General features: G+C 31.0%; 1 protein-coding gene across 1 annotated transcript in view; it reads right to left on the bottom strand.

Moving 5' to 3' along the window:
• Positions 1–14,356, bottom strand: part of Ppip5k2 (diphosphoinositol pentakisphosphate kinase 2) — an 86,733-nt gene that overhangs the window by 26,979 nt on the left and 45,398 nt on the right. Inside the window, exons 18-23 of the mRNA XM_026395031.2 lie at positions 11,724–11,865; positions 10,317–10,540; positions 4,759–4,886; positions 4,154–4,268; positions 347–454; positions 145–261 (exon numbers count right to left, since the gene is read on the bottom strand). Coding sequence (XP_026250816.1) covers positions 145–261; positions 347–454; positions 4,154–4,268; positions 4,759–4,886; positions 10,317–10,540; positions 11,724–11,865 — 834 coding nt within the window. The remainder of the gene's footprint in view (positions 1–144; positions 262–346; positions 455–4,153; positions 4,269–4,758; positions 4,887–10,316; positions 10,541–11,723; positions 11,866–14,356) is intronic.

Below are 14,356 nucleotides of genomic sequence, written 5' to 3'. Positions count from 1 at the left end.
TCATATTTTTAAAAGTTTAAGTCATTTTTCTACCTAAGAGTTGTGATGAGAATTATTTATAGTACATAAGAGAAAATTCTTATAGAAACTTCATGAAAATCTAGAATTACATTAACTAAACACTGAGTGTTCCATCATCATTACCTCTCTAGAAGCAGGTCTATATCCATAGCCAGAAGGTAAATTTTTGTCTTCTTCACAGCCTTTGGCTCCTGGACTGAAGTGTAATTCAACATGAAAGCGTTCCTCTGAGGAAAGATCCTAAAAAAATATGAAAGAACCTCTTTACAATAAAAGACTTCAAACTATTAATCTGGGAACATAAACAAATCAAGAACTCTGTTACCTTGTTAGGATCCTCATAAAGCATGATAACAATCTGAGTCATGTAGTTGAGTTCATTGACAACATTTAAATAATCCATGGCTCTTTTCCACTGTTCATCCTTTGATTCCTGAACAAAATACAGTAAGTACTTTCTTATATTCTATTACTTAAAATTAACTTCATTGACATTATAATAATTTAGCTAATTCTGAGTGATATAACACATATAAGATGAACACTTATGTGTATAATCTTTCAAAATAACTTCACTACATTTAAAAGTTTCAGTATATTTCTTAAGCTTGTTTAAATTATTTAGCAGTGGTATTAAAAACTTCAGTGCTCTTTTTTCAAAAGAGCATATTTGAGATAAAAAATAAGGAGTCTCTTGAAATATGATACCCACTACTGAATTCTTAGGGTAAGAAGTGTTTTTTTTTTTTTGGTTTTTAATATTATTAGTTCAAAAGTATCTATTATATAATATTATGCTTCATAAGAGAATATTATCCTATCAGAGTAGTGTTTTTCTCCACTATCATATGGCTCATATTTTGATATGCCTACCAGTAAATATTTCTTATTTACACTGCAATGATAGTAAACAATTAGCAGGAGGAGCCATATAAAAGTTCTATTTATATTACCCATCTCTTTTGACATTTCTCCATCTTCATTTAGAGAATTACTGGACTTTAAACTTATAGAGCATCAGAACAGAAAGGAATCTTTGAGAATATATACTCAAGTATCCCAAGTAGAAAATTCTGATTTTTCTTTCTGTCTTTCTTTCTTTTTTGTACTGGGTACTGAACTCAGGGGTACTTTAACACTGAGCTATATCTCCAGCTCTTTTTATTTCGAAACAGGGTCTCACTAAATTGCTCAGACTGGCTTTGAACTTGCAATCCCTCTGCCTCAGCCTGCTGAGTCACTGGGATTACGGGTGTGTACCACCATAACCAGATAAAAAGTCTATGTAAAAAGGTAACACTACCCAAAGTATAAAGTCTACAATTAATTGTAAACAAAGTTTATGTAAATCTTGTGTAAATCAGATAGTTTTCCTTCATCATAAACATGTCATAAGCATTACAAAAAATATAAAAGCACAATTTTTTATATATAAGAATGCACAGTACTAGGAAATTCACTGTAGATTGTACAGTGTTTTAAAAAAATACAATGGTAAGACCACATGCTCACATATACTTCAAAAAAATTTAGTGTATTTCACTTTTATTTTAGATAATCCTAAAGCACATAATATTTGTGAATAAAAAGTACATCTCTGTGTGTCTATGTGTATGTGTGTGTGTGTGTACATATGTGTTTGGGAAATGATATGTGCAAAATTGATAAAGGAAAATAAAAATAGCATTACCAAGTTTCACTAGATGTGACTTACTGGAAATGATAAATTTAAACTATTTAATGAATTAGATTTTGATACTACATTATCAAGAACACTATCTAATTTCAGTTATAGATTTTGCTAGGTCTCCTCTAATAAATACATAAAATTAAACAATATTTAGTAATATCTTCCTTAATACAATTAGTAAGTAAGAAGCCACAAAAATATCTTCTTCATTAAATCAAGGCTCCGTATATGTATTCCCTGAAATCTTATTTCCTTAACAAAACTTTTGAAAGAAAATCTATTATGGAGATTTTACATAGTCCATTCTGTGTAATAAAAAATTTCAACTGGGAAGAGACTGAACAAGGTATTAAGTAATTCCTTAAAGATTCTTATCAGAATAGTAACAGTTGTGATAATGAATTGTAGTTGAAATAAATTATATTTTGTTTAACAAAATTAGAAAACAGGACATCATTTGGACACAGATTTTAATTATCATTTTAGTAACAAATTTAATTATTTCCTAGAAGCACATTTGTATTTATTTAAATGGGGTTGCTTAGTTTTACTTTTAGAAATTAAGCCTAAATTCAATACATGCCCAACAAGCTCTAGCTCCACTGCCACCATCCTATCCAAACTGTTGTATCTTTCTTTGAATCACCGTATAATAGTTTCCCAAATGGTTCCCTCCTTTTCACTCTCATCTACTGTCCATCTATACAGCAACAAAAGTCACTCATTTTCATGCTGAAAACCTTTCAATGGCATCCTAATCCCCTTAAGATACCAGGCATTGGCTCTCCGATTTTATCTGTTACCTTTTTTTTTTTTTAATCCATCATTCATCAGTATACTTCAACTACAGACTTTCCAAAATTTCCTATATTTCTCAGGTTCTTACTATCTTTTATATTTGTGCAAGAGTCAAAAAGAAGAACATATTAGAAATGTATTTCTTTTCCCACAAAACATTTCCATAATTACTACTAGATACCCAAGCTTTTGTCTTGCTAAATATGAGTAATTTTTTCCATTCACTGTCTTTTAATAAAACTCCACTGATCCATATATGTATGTCACTTTGCTATTCCTTAGTGGAATAAAAAAGAAAAAACATAAATTTGAATTTTATTTTTAAAAATTCTTTAGATGTTGACGGACCTTTATTTTATTCATTTATTTATATGTGGTGCTAAGAATCAAACCCAGGGTCTTACAAGTTATGCAAGCATTCTACCACTGAGCCACAACCCTGGCCCCATGAATTTGAAATTTTATGGGAACACCAAAAATTCCTAGGCTCAAGGCTTCAAGTTTATGATATAAAAGCATATTCCTAGAGGGTATGGTACTGGCAAAGAGGTTAAGTAAATTTTGCATCTGAGAGGAATATGAATTATTGTGAACAATGAGCATATTGTAGCAGATTGTATTTTCTAAAAATGGCTGCCACCCACATAAATTTAATCCTACATACTCTTCTTACAATGTGACACTGACACTCCATTCATAGTGACATGGGTTATTTCTCCTCCCTTTGAACATGGATGAACCTCTGTTTCTGCCTCAATCAATGCAGCACAAGTGACATGATTCCAGTAGTTAGGATAGAGAAAAGGCATACACTTGCACCTTGCTATGCTAGGAAGCTCACTCTTAGAACTTAACTGCATTTTAAGAAAGCAGGTCATATAAAGAACAGATGCTGTTGTTCTAGCCAGCAATCCCTGTTGATGTCCCAGCTGACAATTGGCATCAAGCACTAGATATGAGAGAACACCTTTGAGATGATTAGAGCCCCAGCCACTATCTGACAGCAGGCTCATGAGACCCTGAGCAAAAATGCCTAATAGATCTGTCAACCCTCTAAACTGTGAGCAATAAAAACAAAACGATGATGGGATTTTTTTGAGAGAGAGAGAGAGAGAGAGAGAGAGAGAGAGAGAATTTTAAAATATTTTTTAGTTTTCAGTGGACACACATCTTTATTTTACTTTTTTTTTTTTTTTTTTGTAATGTGGTGCTGAGGATCAAACCCAGAGCCCTGCACATGCCAGGCGAGCACGCTACCGCTTGAGCCACATCCCCAGTCTGATGGTGGGTTTTTTAAACCACCAAGTGTTAGAATGCTATTATATGACATAAGATAAGAGGCATAATGTCTAATCTGACCCCTAAAATGACTCAAATACATCAGCTTCTCTTCATCCGTTGCTAGCCATCTATAATATCATCTAAAATACTTTGTTATTGGTTGCTCAAATGGATCTTATTTGAAGAAAAGAGAATATTCCCCAAATCTAGCATAGTACTTACTTGTTTTTTAGTAAACCCAGGGAAATTGATGGCAAATCATACAAATGAGTAATGAATTACTAAAATTTCACAGCAAAACTGGCAAGATTATGATTACAAAGAAATTTTATTAGTTAGATGGGAATAATTTATTCTACTTACGTTGCATAAGGCACCATAGCGAAGAATAGATAATAAAGAATGTACATGACTTTCACTGGTAAAATATAACCTGGTACGGACATGACGTTCAGGAGATAGAACACCTCTGGAATACCTAAATTTAGAAGTAGATGGTGTTAAAACATAACCATATAATCAAAAACCAATTAAGTATCAACATTACTTTGTAAAATAGGATTAATCTTAATAGAAGTACAAAAATCCACGATAAATAAATCTATCATTCTCCCAACCACAATTAAGGAGTTATTTTGATATTTTTCCAACATGAAGCTATTTGGAACTAATTAGGTCTTCTGGGATTAGTCAAAGATCAAAATTAATATTAGTCAAGTTCACTCTATAGAGATCATTTTAGCAATGATAGAGATCACAGTCCTAAAGATGTTTATAGGCATTAATGCTGATGAACTCAGCTTTTTCTTCAAATTGGATTCAAAGAGAGTCTTGGTTGGAGGTTAATATTAGTAATAGGTAATATTACTCTCATAATATACGTGATATACTTCAGTGAACATCAAAAAGTAATTTAGATTTGAAGTATGCAAAAATAGACAAATACAGATTTAAACGATCAGTCTTACACAGGATGGAGTTTATTTACAGTGTCATCATCTTGTGTCCTCTGAAGGTCTGAGCGAATTTTTCTAACTAGAGGAGTACAGTAACCTTTGGCAATCTCCAGTTTTTCAGCTTTAGTTATACCATATTCCTGAGCAGAAAATACATATTAGAAAAAGGGTATAGTGACAAAGAGCTCTGGCAAATGCATTCCCAAATTAAAGAATTCTAGTGAAATATAAACACTGTATTAAGCCTTTTATTATTTTTTTGCAGTAGAATACAAATGATTTATGTATATACACATTAACACATACACAAGTATAACAAATGAAAAGAAATACAAGAATAATAAAAATGTTATTTTCATTAAAACTGACATTGATTTAAAGAGGGCTTTATTCAAACATATTTTTGAAAGATTTTTAAATTTATATTCTGTTTTCAGAAAAGAAAAAGAGAAATCCTGGAAATAGCCCCTGACTTTGTTTGTTTAACTTTGAAAAGAAGAAATTACTTTATGATAACACAAAAACTCTAACATACTTACCAAGTTTATTTTTATATATACAAATATTAAGTTTATTTTTATATAAAAATATATTTTATATATATTATTACTTATAAAAATAAACTCAGTAAAAAATATAAGTAGGATTTGTTACTTTTGGTACCTTAAATATATAGGAAACATTTAATATAATTAGGAAGCATTTTCTTCACTAAATGTATTGCTTGTTCATGCCCAGCATGTATTAAGCCTTTTATGAACATTAGATTCCTATTTAGCATTTTTTTGCATCTGTAAATATACTATTTTCAAAATATTAAGTATAATTGGAAGAACTTTGTGGTGGAACTAAAAAAGCAAGTAACTTCTAAAGAGAGAACAATAAATAGATGAGCGCAATCTTTATGAATAGTATTCAATTTAATCAGAAGGTAAAAATGTAAAAATAAACTTAAAAGAAAGATGAACTGAGGTCAGAAAAACTAAAGAAAAGCCATAAACATAAAAAAATATAATGATTAAAAAGGATAGTACATTCTTGAAAACCCCTTGGTAGGTATTCTTCAAGTTTTAACTAGTGGTGAACAAAAATGCTATGAAATATTCACATTTATGACATCTATAATCATTAAGAGTTAATCAGAATTACAAGGAATTACTACAATGTGAAATATCAAGAAAACATAGTTATTATAAAGTAATAACAATGACAATTACAGTTCAAGGTGGCAGGTTAGAAAAAAACCTTATATTAGAAAAGAAAAATTAGTTTCGTGTATGGATGGAAAGAGTGGGAGAAGGGGAGAGGTACAAAGCGTGGACAGAAGTGGAAAGGAAGAATATAAAAGAGGGAAGAAACACATTTCTTCTCTCTCCAAGTTAATTCTGGAATATATCAATTTAAATTATTTCCTGCTAAAAGATACCTCCATAAAGAGTCAGAAAGCCACAGATCTATATGAAAACAAACGTCAAAACTTCCTAGTAAATGAAAATGTGGACCAATTACAGATGGAGTACCTATGAAAACAGAACTTCTTGGGCTCACTTATCATAAACTCAAGCTTATTTTCTTATATTCAGTCAATAATCTTGCCAATATAGATGACTGTGAATTAAGTTATGTAAGAGGAAATACATACACATACACACGTTCCTGGTGCTAAATGAAAGTTAAGTTTATAAAACAGTATGCTTGCTTGGTTCCAGTTTTGTAAAGAATTTATATATATGAGAAAAATTACAAATGCATAAATTTTTAAGGAAAAAGGCCTTTGAGACTATTCTAAAACATCAACATGCTTCTCTCTAGCTGATAATGTTATTGTGATTTTTTGGCTATATATTCACTTTGTAGTTTTATAACACATATATTACTTTTATAATAAAATCTTTTTTTTCAACACATTGACATTTTGCTCATCTGCCATCATCCTTTAGACCCAAATAATTTAGATATCCAAGTTCTCATATGCAGTTGCAATTTTTTCTGCCACAAATATAACTGACGAAGCTATTTATTTATTTTTGGTACTGATGATTTTTGGTACTCCAATTTTCTGAAGATTGGGACTGGTTAAAAGTGAAATGCTAAATGTATTGTAGCATAAATACCTATAAGTAGTTTAATATTAAAATACCTAGAAGTAGTAGATCATTTTGTCACATAAGCCAAAATACAACTGGAATTACATAATTCACATAGCAGAGGTGTAAGAATTGATTTAGGAGTAGAAATTAGTTTTATAGAGAACTAGTAGTGCTTTCAAGTACACCAGAATGTGATCTAAGTTTTTTTTTTCCCACAGATAGTGATGCTTTGTTAATCTGCGTTAGTTTTTTTAAACAAGTTAAAAACTTAAAATACATTTGCCCAAGTCAGAAAGTCTCAAAGTCTAAAGTATTCATTATTTCCTTGACAACATAAGTAAATTCTCTTTTTTTCACTACAAATTCTATTATCATGACAAGTTATTACTATAAATATGATTTTAATTTTTAGTTATGTTCTTAATGGTTGCCATGCTTTAACTTTGTTCATGGTTTTTGGACTTCAAGGCTAAGTTAAAATAAAATAACATTTACTGAACTGAATCCAATATTCTATTAAAAAAAAAAAAACTTCTAAGTTTCTGCCACAATAAGGACTACCAAACTAAAAAGTTAGAAAATGCCCATTTTCCTCCCCTCAATTTATAAAGTTAACTCAGAGCTCCAGGAAGTATATAAAAAGTAAATCTGCTTTTAAAGTTATGAATTTACCAAAAATAGGACTGATTCCTGGACTTTTAAGTTCTAAGTTTTCAAAAATAAATATTCAAGAAAAATAATTTAGGCGATGTCTTCAAATAAATTCCAAGATGCTGTGAAAATCTACTCTAATTGCAGCAGAGAGGATAACTACAATAGAGATAGGGGAGAGCTGAACTTGAACAATTACTTTAAAAGACACAAATGATGGCTCAAATCTTGTATAACCATACTAATCTTGTGTGTTTCTTTTAGTTATGTTCCTAAAATTTCATTATGAATATCTAAGCTATAAGTACATGGTGAGAAATGTCTTCAACACTAGAAGTAATACATCTGAATGCATAAACAATGTAAAAATAGTTTATCACCTAAAACTCCATTGACAATTGGGTATTCTTTTTATATCCATCCCTTAGAAAACAATTTTCCATACTCAATTCTAAAATGTTCTACACATTTAACACAGACACAAAAATCCAGAGGGTTATATTAAATAAGCTATATAATAACACAAAAATGAATATGGCAATAATCAGATAAGAATTTGTTTATTTATTTAGCTACGGGGTACATAATACATTTAGATATATTGAATGCCTGCCTTGAAAAATGCATGTAGACAACATAAATGTTTTAAAAGGCCTTATATTTGCAGCTAATTGTTCAAAAGTATACTTTCAAATAATCCCCATTGTAAACATAAGTACAACTAAAACATTGAGCTGTAACTAAAGTCAAAGCAACTCAAATCAATAAAAAAAAAATTAGGGTCTTATTTATGCTTCCAGTGTAAACTCTGAATTATCAGTAATCATTTTTTTTTTTGGAATCTTTCATAGGAAAATCTGAATAAATACCTTGAATTACAAAATAAAGATAGATGCCAATTCAGAAGTTCAGTGTTAGCTTGATGATCATCTATCTTTACCTACAGTTAAAACTGCAGAATTGTGCGTGCACTTTCATGGTAATCTTCACATATCCTATGTTATAAAAATAAAACTTTGTATTCTATAAAATTTTTCTTTTGCAAAATAAAATGTTTTGACAATGAGAATGACAATAATTATAACAAAACTCTTTAAAGCTAATACATTTTCAGTTGTGAAAAATGATGGTAAATGAATGAATCAAGTTGTTTAAAGCAATCCCCAAAGACATAATCTTGATGTCCAAGATACTTTTACCCTTTTTTAAAATGGACTCATATTTTTGGTACCGGAAATTAAGCACAGGGCATGTGCATGTCGGAAAGTGTTTTAACCACTTAGTGATACCTCCAGATGTAGGATTCATGTTTTTAGAACACTGATTCATACAATATTTCTGAAACTGTGTATATTATACATCTGACCAAAAATATGATCACTGAACAAACAAAATATTCACAAATAACTGTACAAATATCTGTAAGTAGATTGTATACTGCCTGAATTTCTAGTTGTTCAAAGTCTGTTATTTATTTGGACTATTGGTGAATTTTAAGAAAGGGACACTAAGGACAGTGGCATTATTTAAAACATTTTTATATATTGGCATCCATAGTGAGGCTATTTGAACTTTTGTTATGGTTTATCGTTTTCACGTATTTTGTTTCTTCCTGCTTTTTTACTTTAGTTAAAGTTGGAATATCTGATCCACTCCAAGCTCTGCTTTATAATATCTAAATAATTTTCTTTGTAATTGAATTGGAAAGAAATCCTAAAGTGGCATCTGAAACTTTTTCTCTTCTAACATATTCTTTATTTTTTTCTTTTTTTAAAATTTTGAGACAGGGTCTGGCCTTCAACTTGTGATCCTCCTGGCTCAGTCTCCTGAGTAGTCAGGATTAAAGGCATGCATCACTGCATCTGGCTCTTCTAACACATTTTTGATTTCTATATGATTTGTCACTTGCTCCTTTACTATTAATCTGCTTGATGGCATTTTAGTTATTTGAATTCTTGTTAGAACTTTAGTTTTATTCTCCTGTAACAAAAAGACCCGCATTCCTCAAAGCCTTATTTTCAAAAAAAATTAAAAGACTTGCAAAAAAAAAATGTTTTTGGGGGGGTTGGTGTAGGGAAAGAGGACAGTACTAGAGGTTGGATCCAGAACCTTGTACAGGTAAGGCAAGCATTCTACCATTGAACTACATTCCCAGCTTGCAAATATATTTTTTCCCATTTTCCATTGTTTTCATAATAGAGTTGATAGGGGCACAATAGTTCTTCATAATTTGTTGAGTGATTTATTTATTCCATAACTTTTTTTCATTTGTTTTGTTTGTGAGCATATTATTGTTCTTCAGAGAATTGATTCTTAAATTTAAATTCTTAAAAGTCACTATATTCTTAGGACATAAAACTAATCTGTCTGATATTACACTTATGGAAACACATCATTACACATTTGTAAAAACTTAGAATATATAAACCAGGACTGAATTCTATGAACCCTGGGTGATAATGATGTCACCTTAGGTTCATCAGTTGTAACAAGTGTGATGTTTATAATGGGAAGGGAGAGAGGGCTCTTTGTAGGAACAGACGATATATGAAAAATCTATGTATCATTCATTCAATTTTACTGTGAACTTACAACTGCTCTAATAAATAGGATACTTTTAAAAAAGTCATTACAATCAAATCAATGTTAGTAACTCTCAGATATTATGATTATAATAAACAATAAAAAGCCTTACAATATAAATTCATAATTATAAAGTTAATGGTTTTCTAGGGCCATGAAAACCTATGTTTTCTCTATTGGTAGACTGTTTAAAAGCATCTATTTTATACAATAGTGTAAGAAAATATATTCTTGAGAACTACTTACCTGAGGGATAACAATGTCTGCTAATGCCTTTGAAAGCCTATATAATTCCATTGTATTTTCTAATTGCAAGGAACCATTATGCTGGACATCATATTTTATACAGTCATATATGTCAGGGATCTTACTAATATCATATCGTCCATTCTTTGTTTTAAAGTCTTTCTCCAACTTGGACCATCGACGTAACATAAGCTCCAGTGTTTCACTATGGTAAAGCTGAATATCTAGAATAAAATATCATTTTTAGTATATTCAAACTTAAAAATCTGATAAAGAACATACATTAAAATATTAAAAACTTTAATTAGAAACACTGAAGTGAAAAAGAAAAATATAGGAAGTTAGAAAATATTATCATAGGCATAGGCCATTAACAGCCAATTTTTTGACTTGGATAAGTACTTGTTATAAATACTTGGGCTAGAAACTTTTTATAAAAGATCTTTCCATAGATTACAGAATTCAATAATAATACAAAAAAAGAACAACAATTTTAACAAAATCATTTTTAGGTACAACATTTTCAATTCTGAATTTTAAGTACTATTATTTTTCTAGATTCAAATAATTAACAGAATAGGCAACTATCATTAGCAGATAAGAATCTTAGAAATTAAATACGATTCAAATGACTCAATCAGTAAGAAACCCAAGGTGTCAAAATTGTTAACCAAGCTAGCCTTGGAGTAAGGGCTCATATTATCTTGTTTGTTCTTTGTTCTCAGGATGTATAGTCACTGCTTAACTATTGGGCAATGCTAAATAATTAATCAAATGAAAAATGTTTTATTGCATTTTTCATGTTGTCATGGATAAAAGCAACCATAACTTAGCTATTGTCCTTTTGTCATATATATATATATTTAACCACATAATCATTATTAATAAATTAATATATATATATATAAGAATCTGTGCATCCTAATCTTGCACCAAAGACAGTTTAGTGATACACAGTTTTTAAGTAATACTGGCACAATAGTTTTTAAAGCTTCACATAATGGTTACCATCACATTAAAAAAAATTGGCATAAAATCTATGAGAAATATGTGGTAAAATATAGTATATATTAACATACATGTAAGTAGATCTCAGGAGAAAGCCTTGATTTTTTTTGAAGGTGGGTAGTAGGGATTGAACTCAAGGGCACTCAACCACTGGGCCACATCCCCAGCCTTATTTTGTATTTTATTTGGGGGGGAGGGTCTCACTGAGTTGCTTTGTGCTTTGCTTTTGCTAAGTCTGGCTTTAAACTTGCCTCAGCGTCCGAGATGCTGGGATTACTGGTGTGTGCTACCTTGCCTGGTTTAATTTCTTAAAATAAGGAGATTGGTGCATTATTTTGAAATGTTTGTAGTAATTGGGCAATAAATTTTACTGTTCTATATTTAAAAAAAAATATTTACCTGATGATTTGGGGTCTTCCATACGATGTCTGATTTGAGAAGTCAAACTTTGAATCAAAGAATAAACTTTGTCACAGGTCTTCACAGGATTTTTAATTAAATGCATTGATTTGATAAGAGAAATGCTTCCAGATGGAGTAAGCTATGAATGAGTAAAGTATATATTTTATATCTGTTTATGCCTAGTTATCTAAGAGAATGATATAGTAGTAGGAAAATAATTCCATTTCATGAATTAAGATGACATGTAAAATATAGCCATAAGATCAAGAGGAGTGAAAAAGGCTAGAATTTCATGTTACAAAATCCTTAAACTCTAGGTATCATCCAATTAGTCATAAAGAAAATTTAGCAAAAATGATGAGATTTGATGAGAATTTGCTGGTTTGTATAATACAGGCAAATATAGTTTCAACTACTTGACATATATTTACATGTAATTACACTAAGATATTGTTATTATCAAGACCTTATTCTAGACAAGGTACTTAACTAGATTTAAAGCTGTAAGTGATAACATAGTTCCAAATTCTAGTTTTGACATGTAGCTTAGCAACTTAATTAACCATATGAAGTAATTTTGTATAAAAATAAATAAATATAAAATAGAAAAATCTACTTCTGGTTATAGTGGACTAGGAGGCTTACACCAATCAAATTGATGATGGTAAGTAAAAATCCTGGGCAAAGAACTTCTACATCTTTGTTTTAAGACATCTGAGAGAAAATAAGGTCACAAAGAATTGTAAAAACAAAACTCAGTGATCAGTGATACAGAAAGTAGGCCTGTCACTAAAGAATGTTTTTGCACTGGAAATATCTGTTGATTTTAGAGAAAAACTAGACAAAACTATAATAACCTTATGAGACTAATGGGAGAAAACGGAGTCCAGGTTTGACCAAAGGTGGAACTCTGGTAATTTCCTTGCCTTTAAAGTACAAAAAAGTGAGGGTGAACCAGAGGCAAATGAACTGACCAACAAATTGCAAACCTCAACTGGCTTGGCCAGAAAGATCTGTTTTTAAAGTTGGTTTAAGGCAATCCCAGACTGATATGTGTAAAGGTTTAGCAGGAACAAATAAGAGACACCAGAAGAAGATAAAATAATTTCAATCTCAAGTTGTTTCCACAAACAAAGTATCAATTTACAACTAATGATACATATTCAAGGCACACAAGAAAACAAGATATCAGGAACACCCATCATCAGAACAGACAACAGAAACATAACCAAACTCTGTTACTAGGATTAGAATTATTAATTATTATTATTATGGAGTGTTGGAGATAATGAAATAAAAACTTCAATGCACCAAAAGAAAATTATGTGCCATCCTAGAATTCTATATCCAATGAAAATGTTTACCAAGAGGAAAGTTGAAACAATGACATCTTCAGACAAACAATGCCCCCTGGGAATTCACAATAAGAGACTTACACTAATGGAATTACTATATTGTTTTTTCAAACTCAAGACAAAGATCCAAAATTATAGCTCAGAAATTCAAGAAACAACGAAGAATAAATAAAAGGGTAAATTAAACTTCTGGCAAATGGTGAAATAGAACATAGCATACACTTTCCTCCCAGAAAAAAGGACCAAATATAAAGACTAAACAGTGGTTACTTGGCTAGAATATTTGGGGGAGAGCAATTAAAGGTAATGTAGATGCAATGGAGAAACTGTGCGACAGAATTATGATGGTCCTGTAAAGAAGGGAATAAAGTGTCTTGCATCACCCACTCAGCTGCCACAGTCTTAACTCTATGAACTTGGGAAAGTCTTCTCATTGATGAGGAAAAAAGTAAATAGGAGTCCACACTGACATCTGAAGTTTTTGCTACTGTGGAATCCTACAGCCTCCACAGGCCTTGATCTAGTTTGGGGTGCATCTCCCCAACCACAGGAGTGGCTTCGCTCCTGCAGGTCCTGCATATATACTGAGCCATACTTGCAGGCTTGTTGGAGTAGTCCCACACCTACAGGACCCATAGAGACAGATAGGCATCTTCCCACTGCCATGCACACCATGTTATAAGTACAAGTGGACATGCAGTAGATTTCCAGACTGCTGCTGGATACAAAGTGCCATACTCACCATGGTGCTAAAAATGTCCAGTGCAATGCACAGGTTACCTACCACCTCCCACCAAATGAATGACACCTAAATTAATCACAGCGGAAGAAGCTATATTACTGTACTCAACTGAAACCAAAGCCAATCTATTATACCAAATGGATAGTATAAGACACTCTCAAGAGAAAATCTTTTACTACAAAAGCCAGTTGATAAAATTGGAAGACAGAAAAGAGAGGCCATATGTACAAATATCAACTTAAGGATAAAAAAAGTGTGAAAAAGAAAGTAATCTAATGCCTTCAAAGGAAGCACCAATCTCCAGAGAAAAGAAAACTGATGAAATGCCTGAGGAAAAAAAATCCGAAATAATCGTTCTAAGGAAACTCAAAGAAATACCAAAAATATACAGACAGACAGACACATTAACAAAATTAGAAAAACAGTGAATGATATGAATGAGAAATTTAGGAGAGAGAGAGATCACAAAAGAGAGTCAAACAAATCTTGGAGCTAAAGAATTCAGTTGAGTAAAACCAAAACCAAAATAACAA

Source organism: Urocitellus parryii, chromosome 1, assembly GCF_045843805.1.
Source record: "Urocitellus parryii isolate mUroPar1 chromosome 1, mUroPar1.hap1, whole genome shotgun sequence".
In the NCBI taxonomy this organism is placed as follows: domain Eukaryota; kingdom Metazoa; phylum Chordata; class Mammalia; order Rodentia; family Sciuridae; genus Urocitellus; species Urocitellus parryii.
This window is presented reverse-complemented; position numbering and strand designations above follow the sequence as displayed.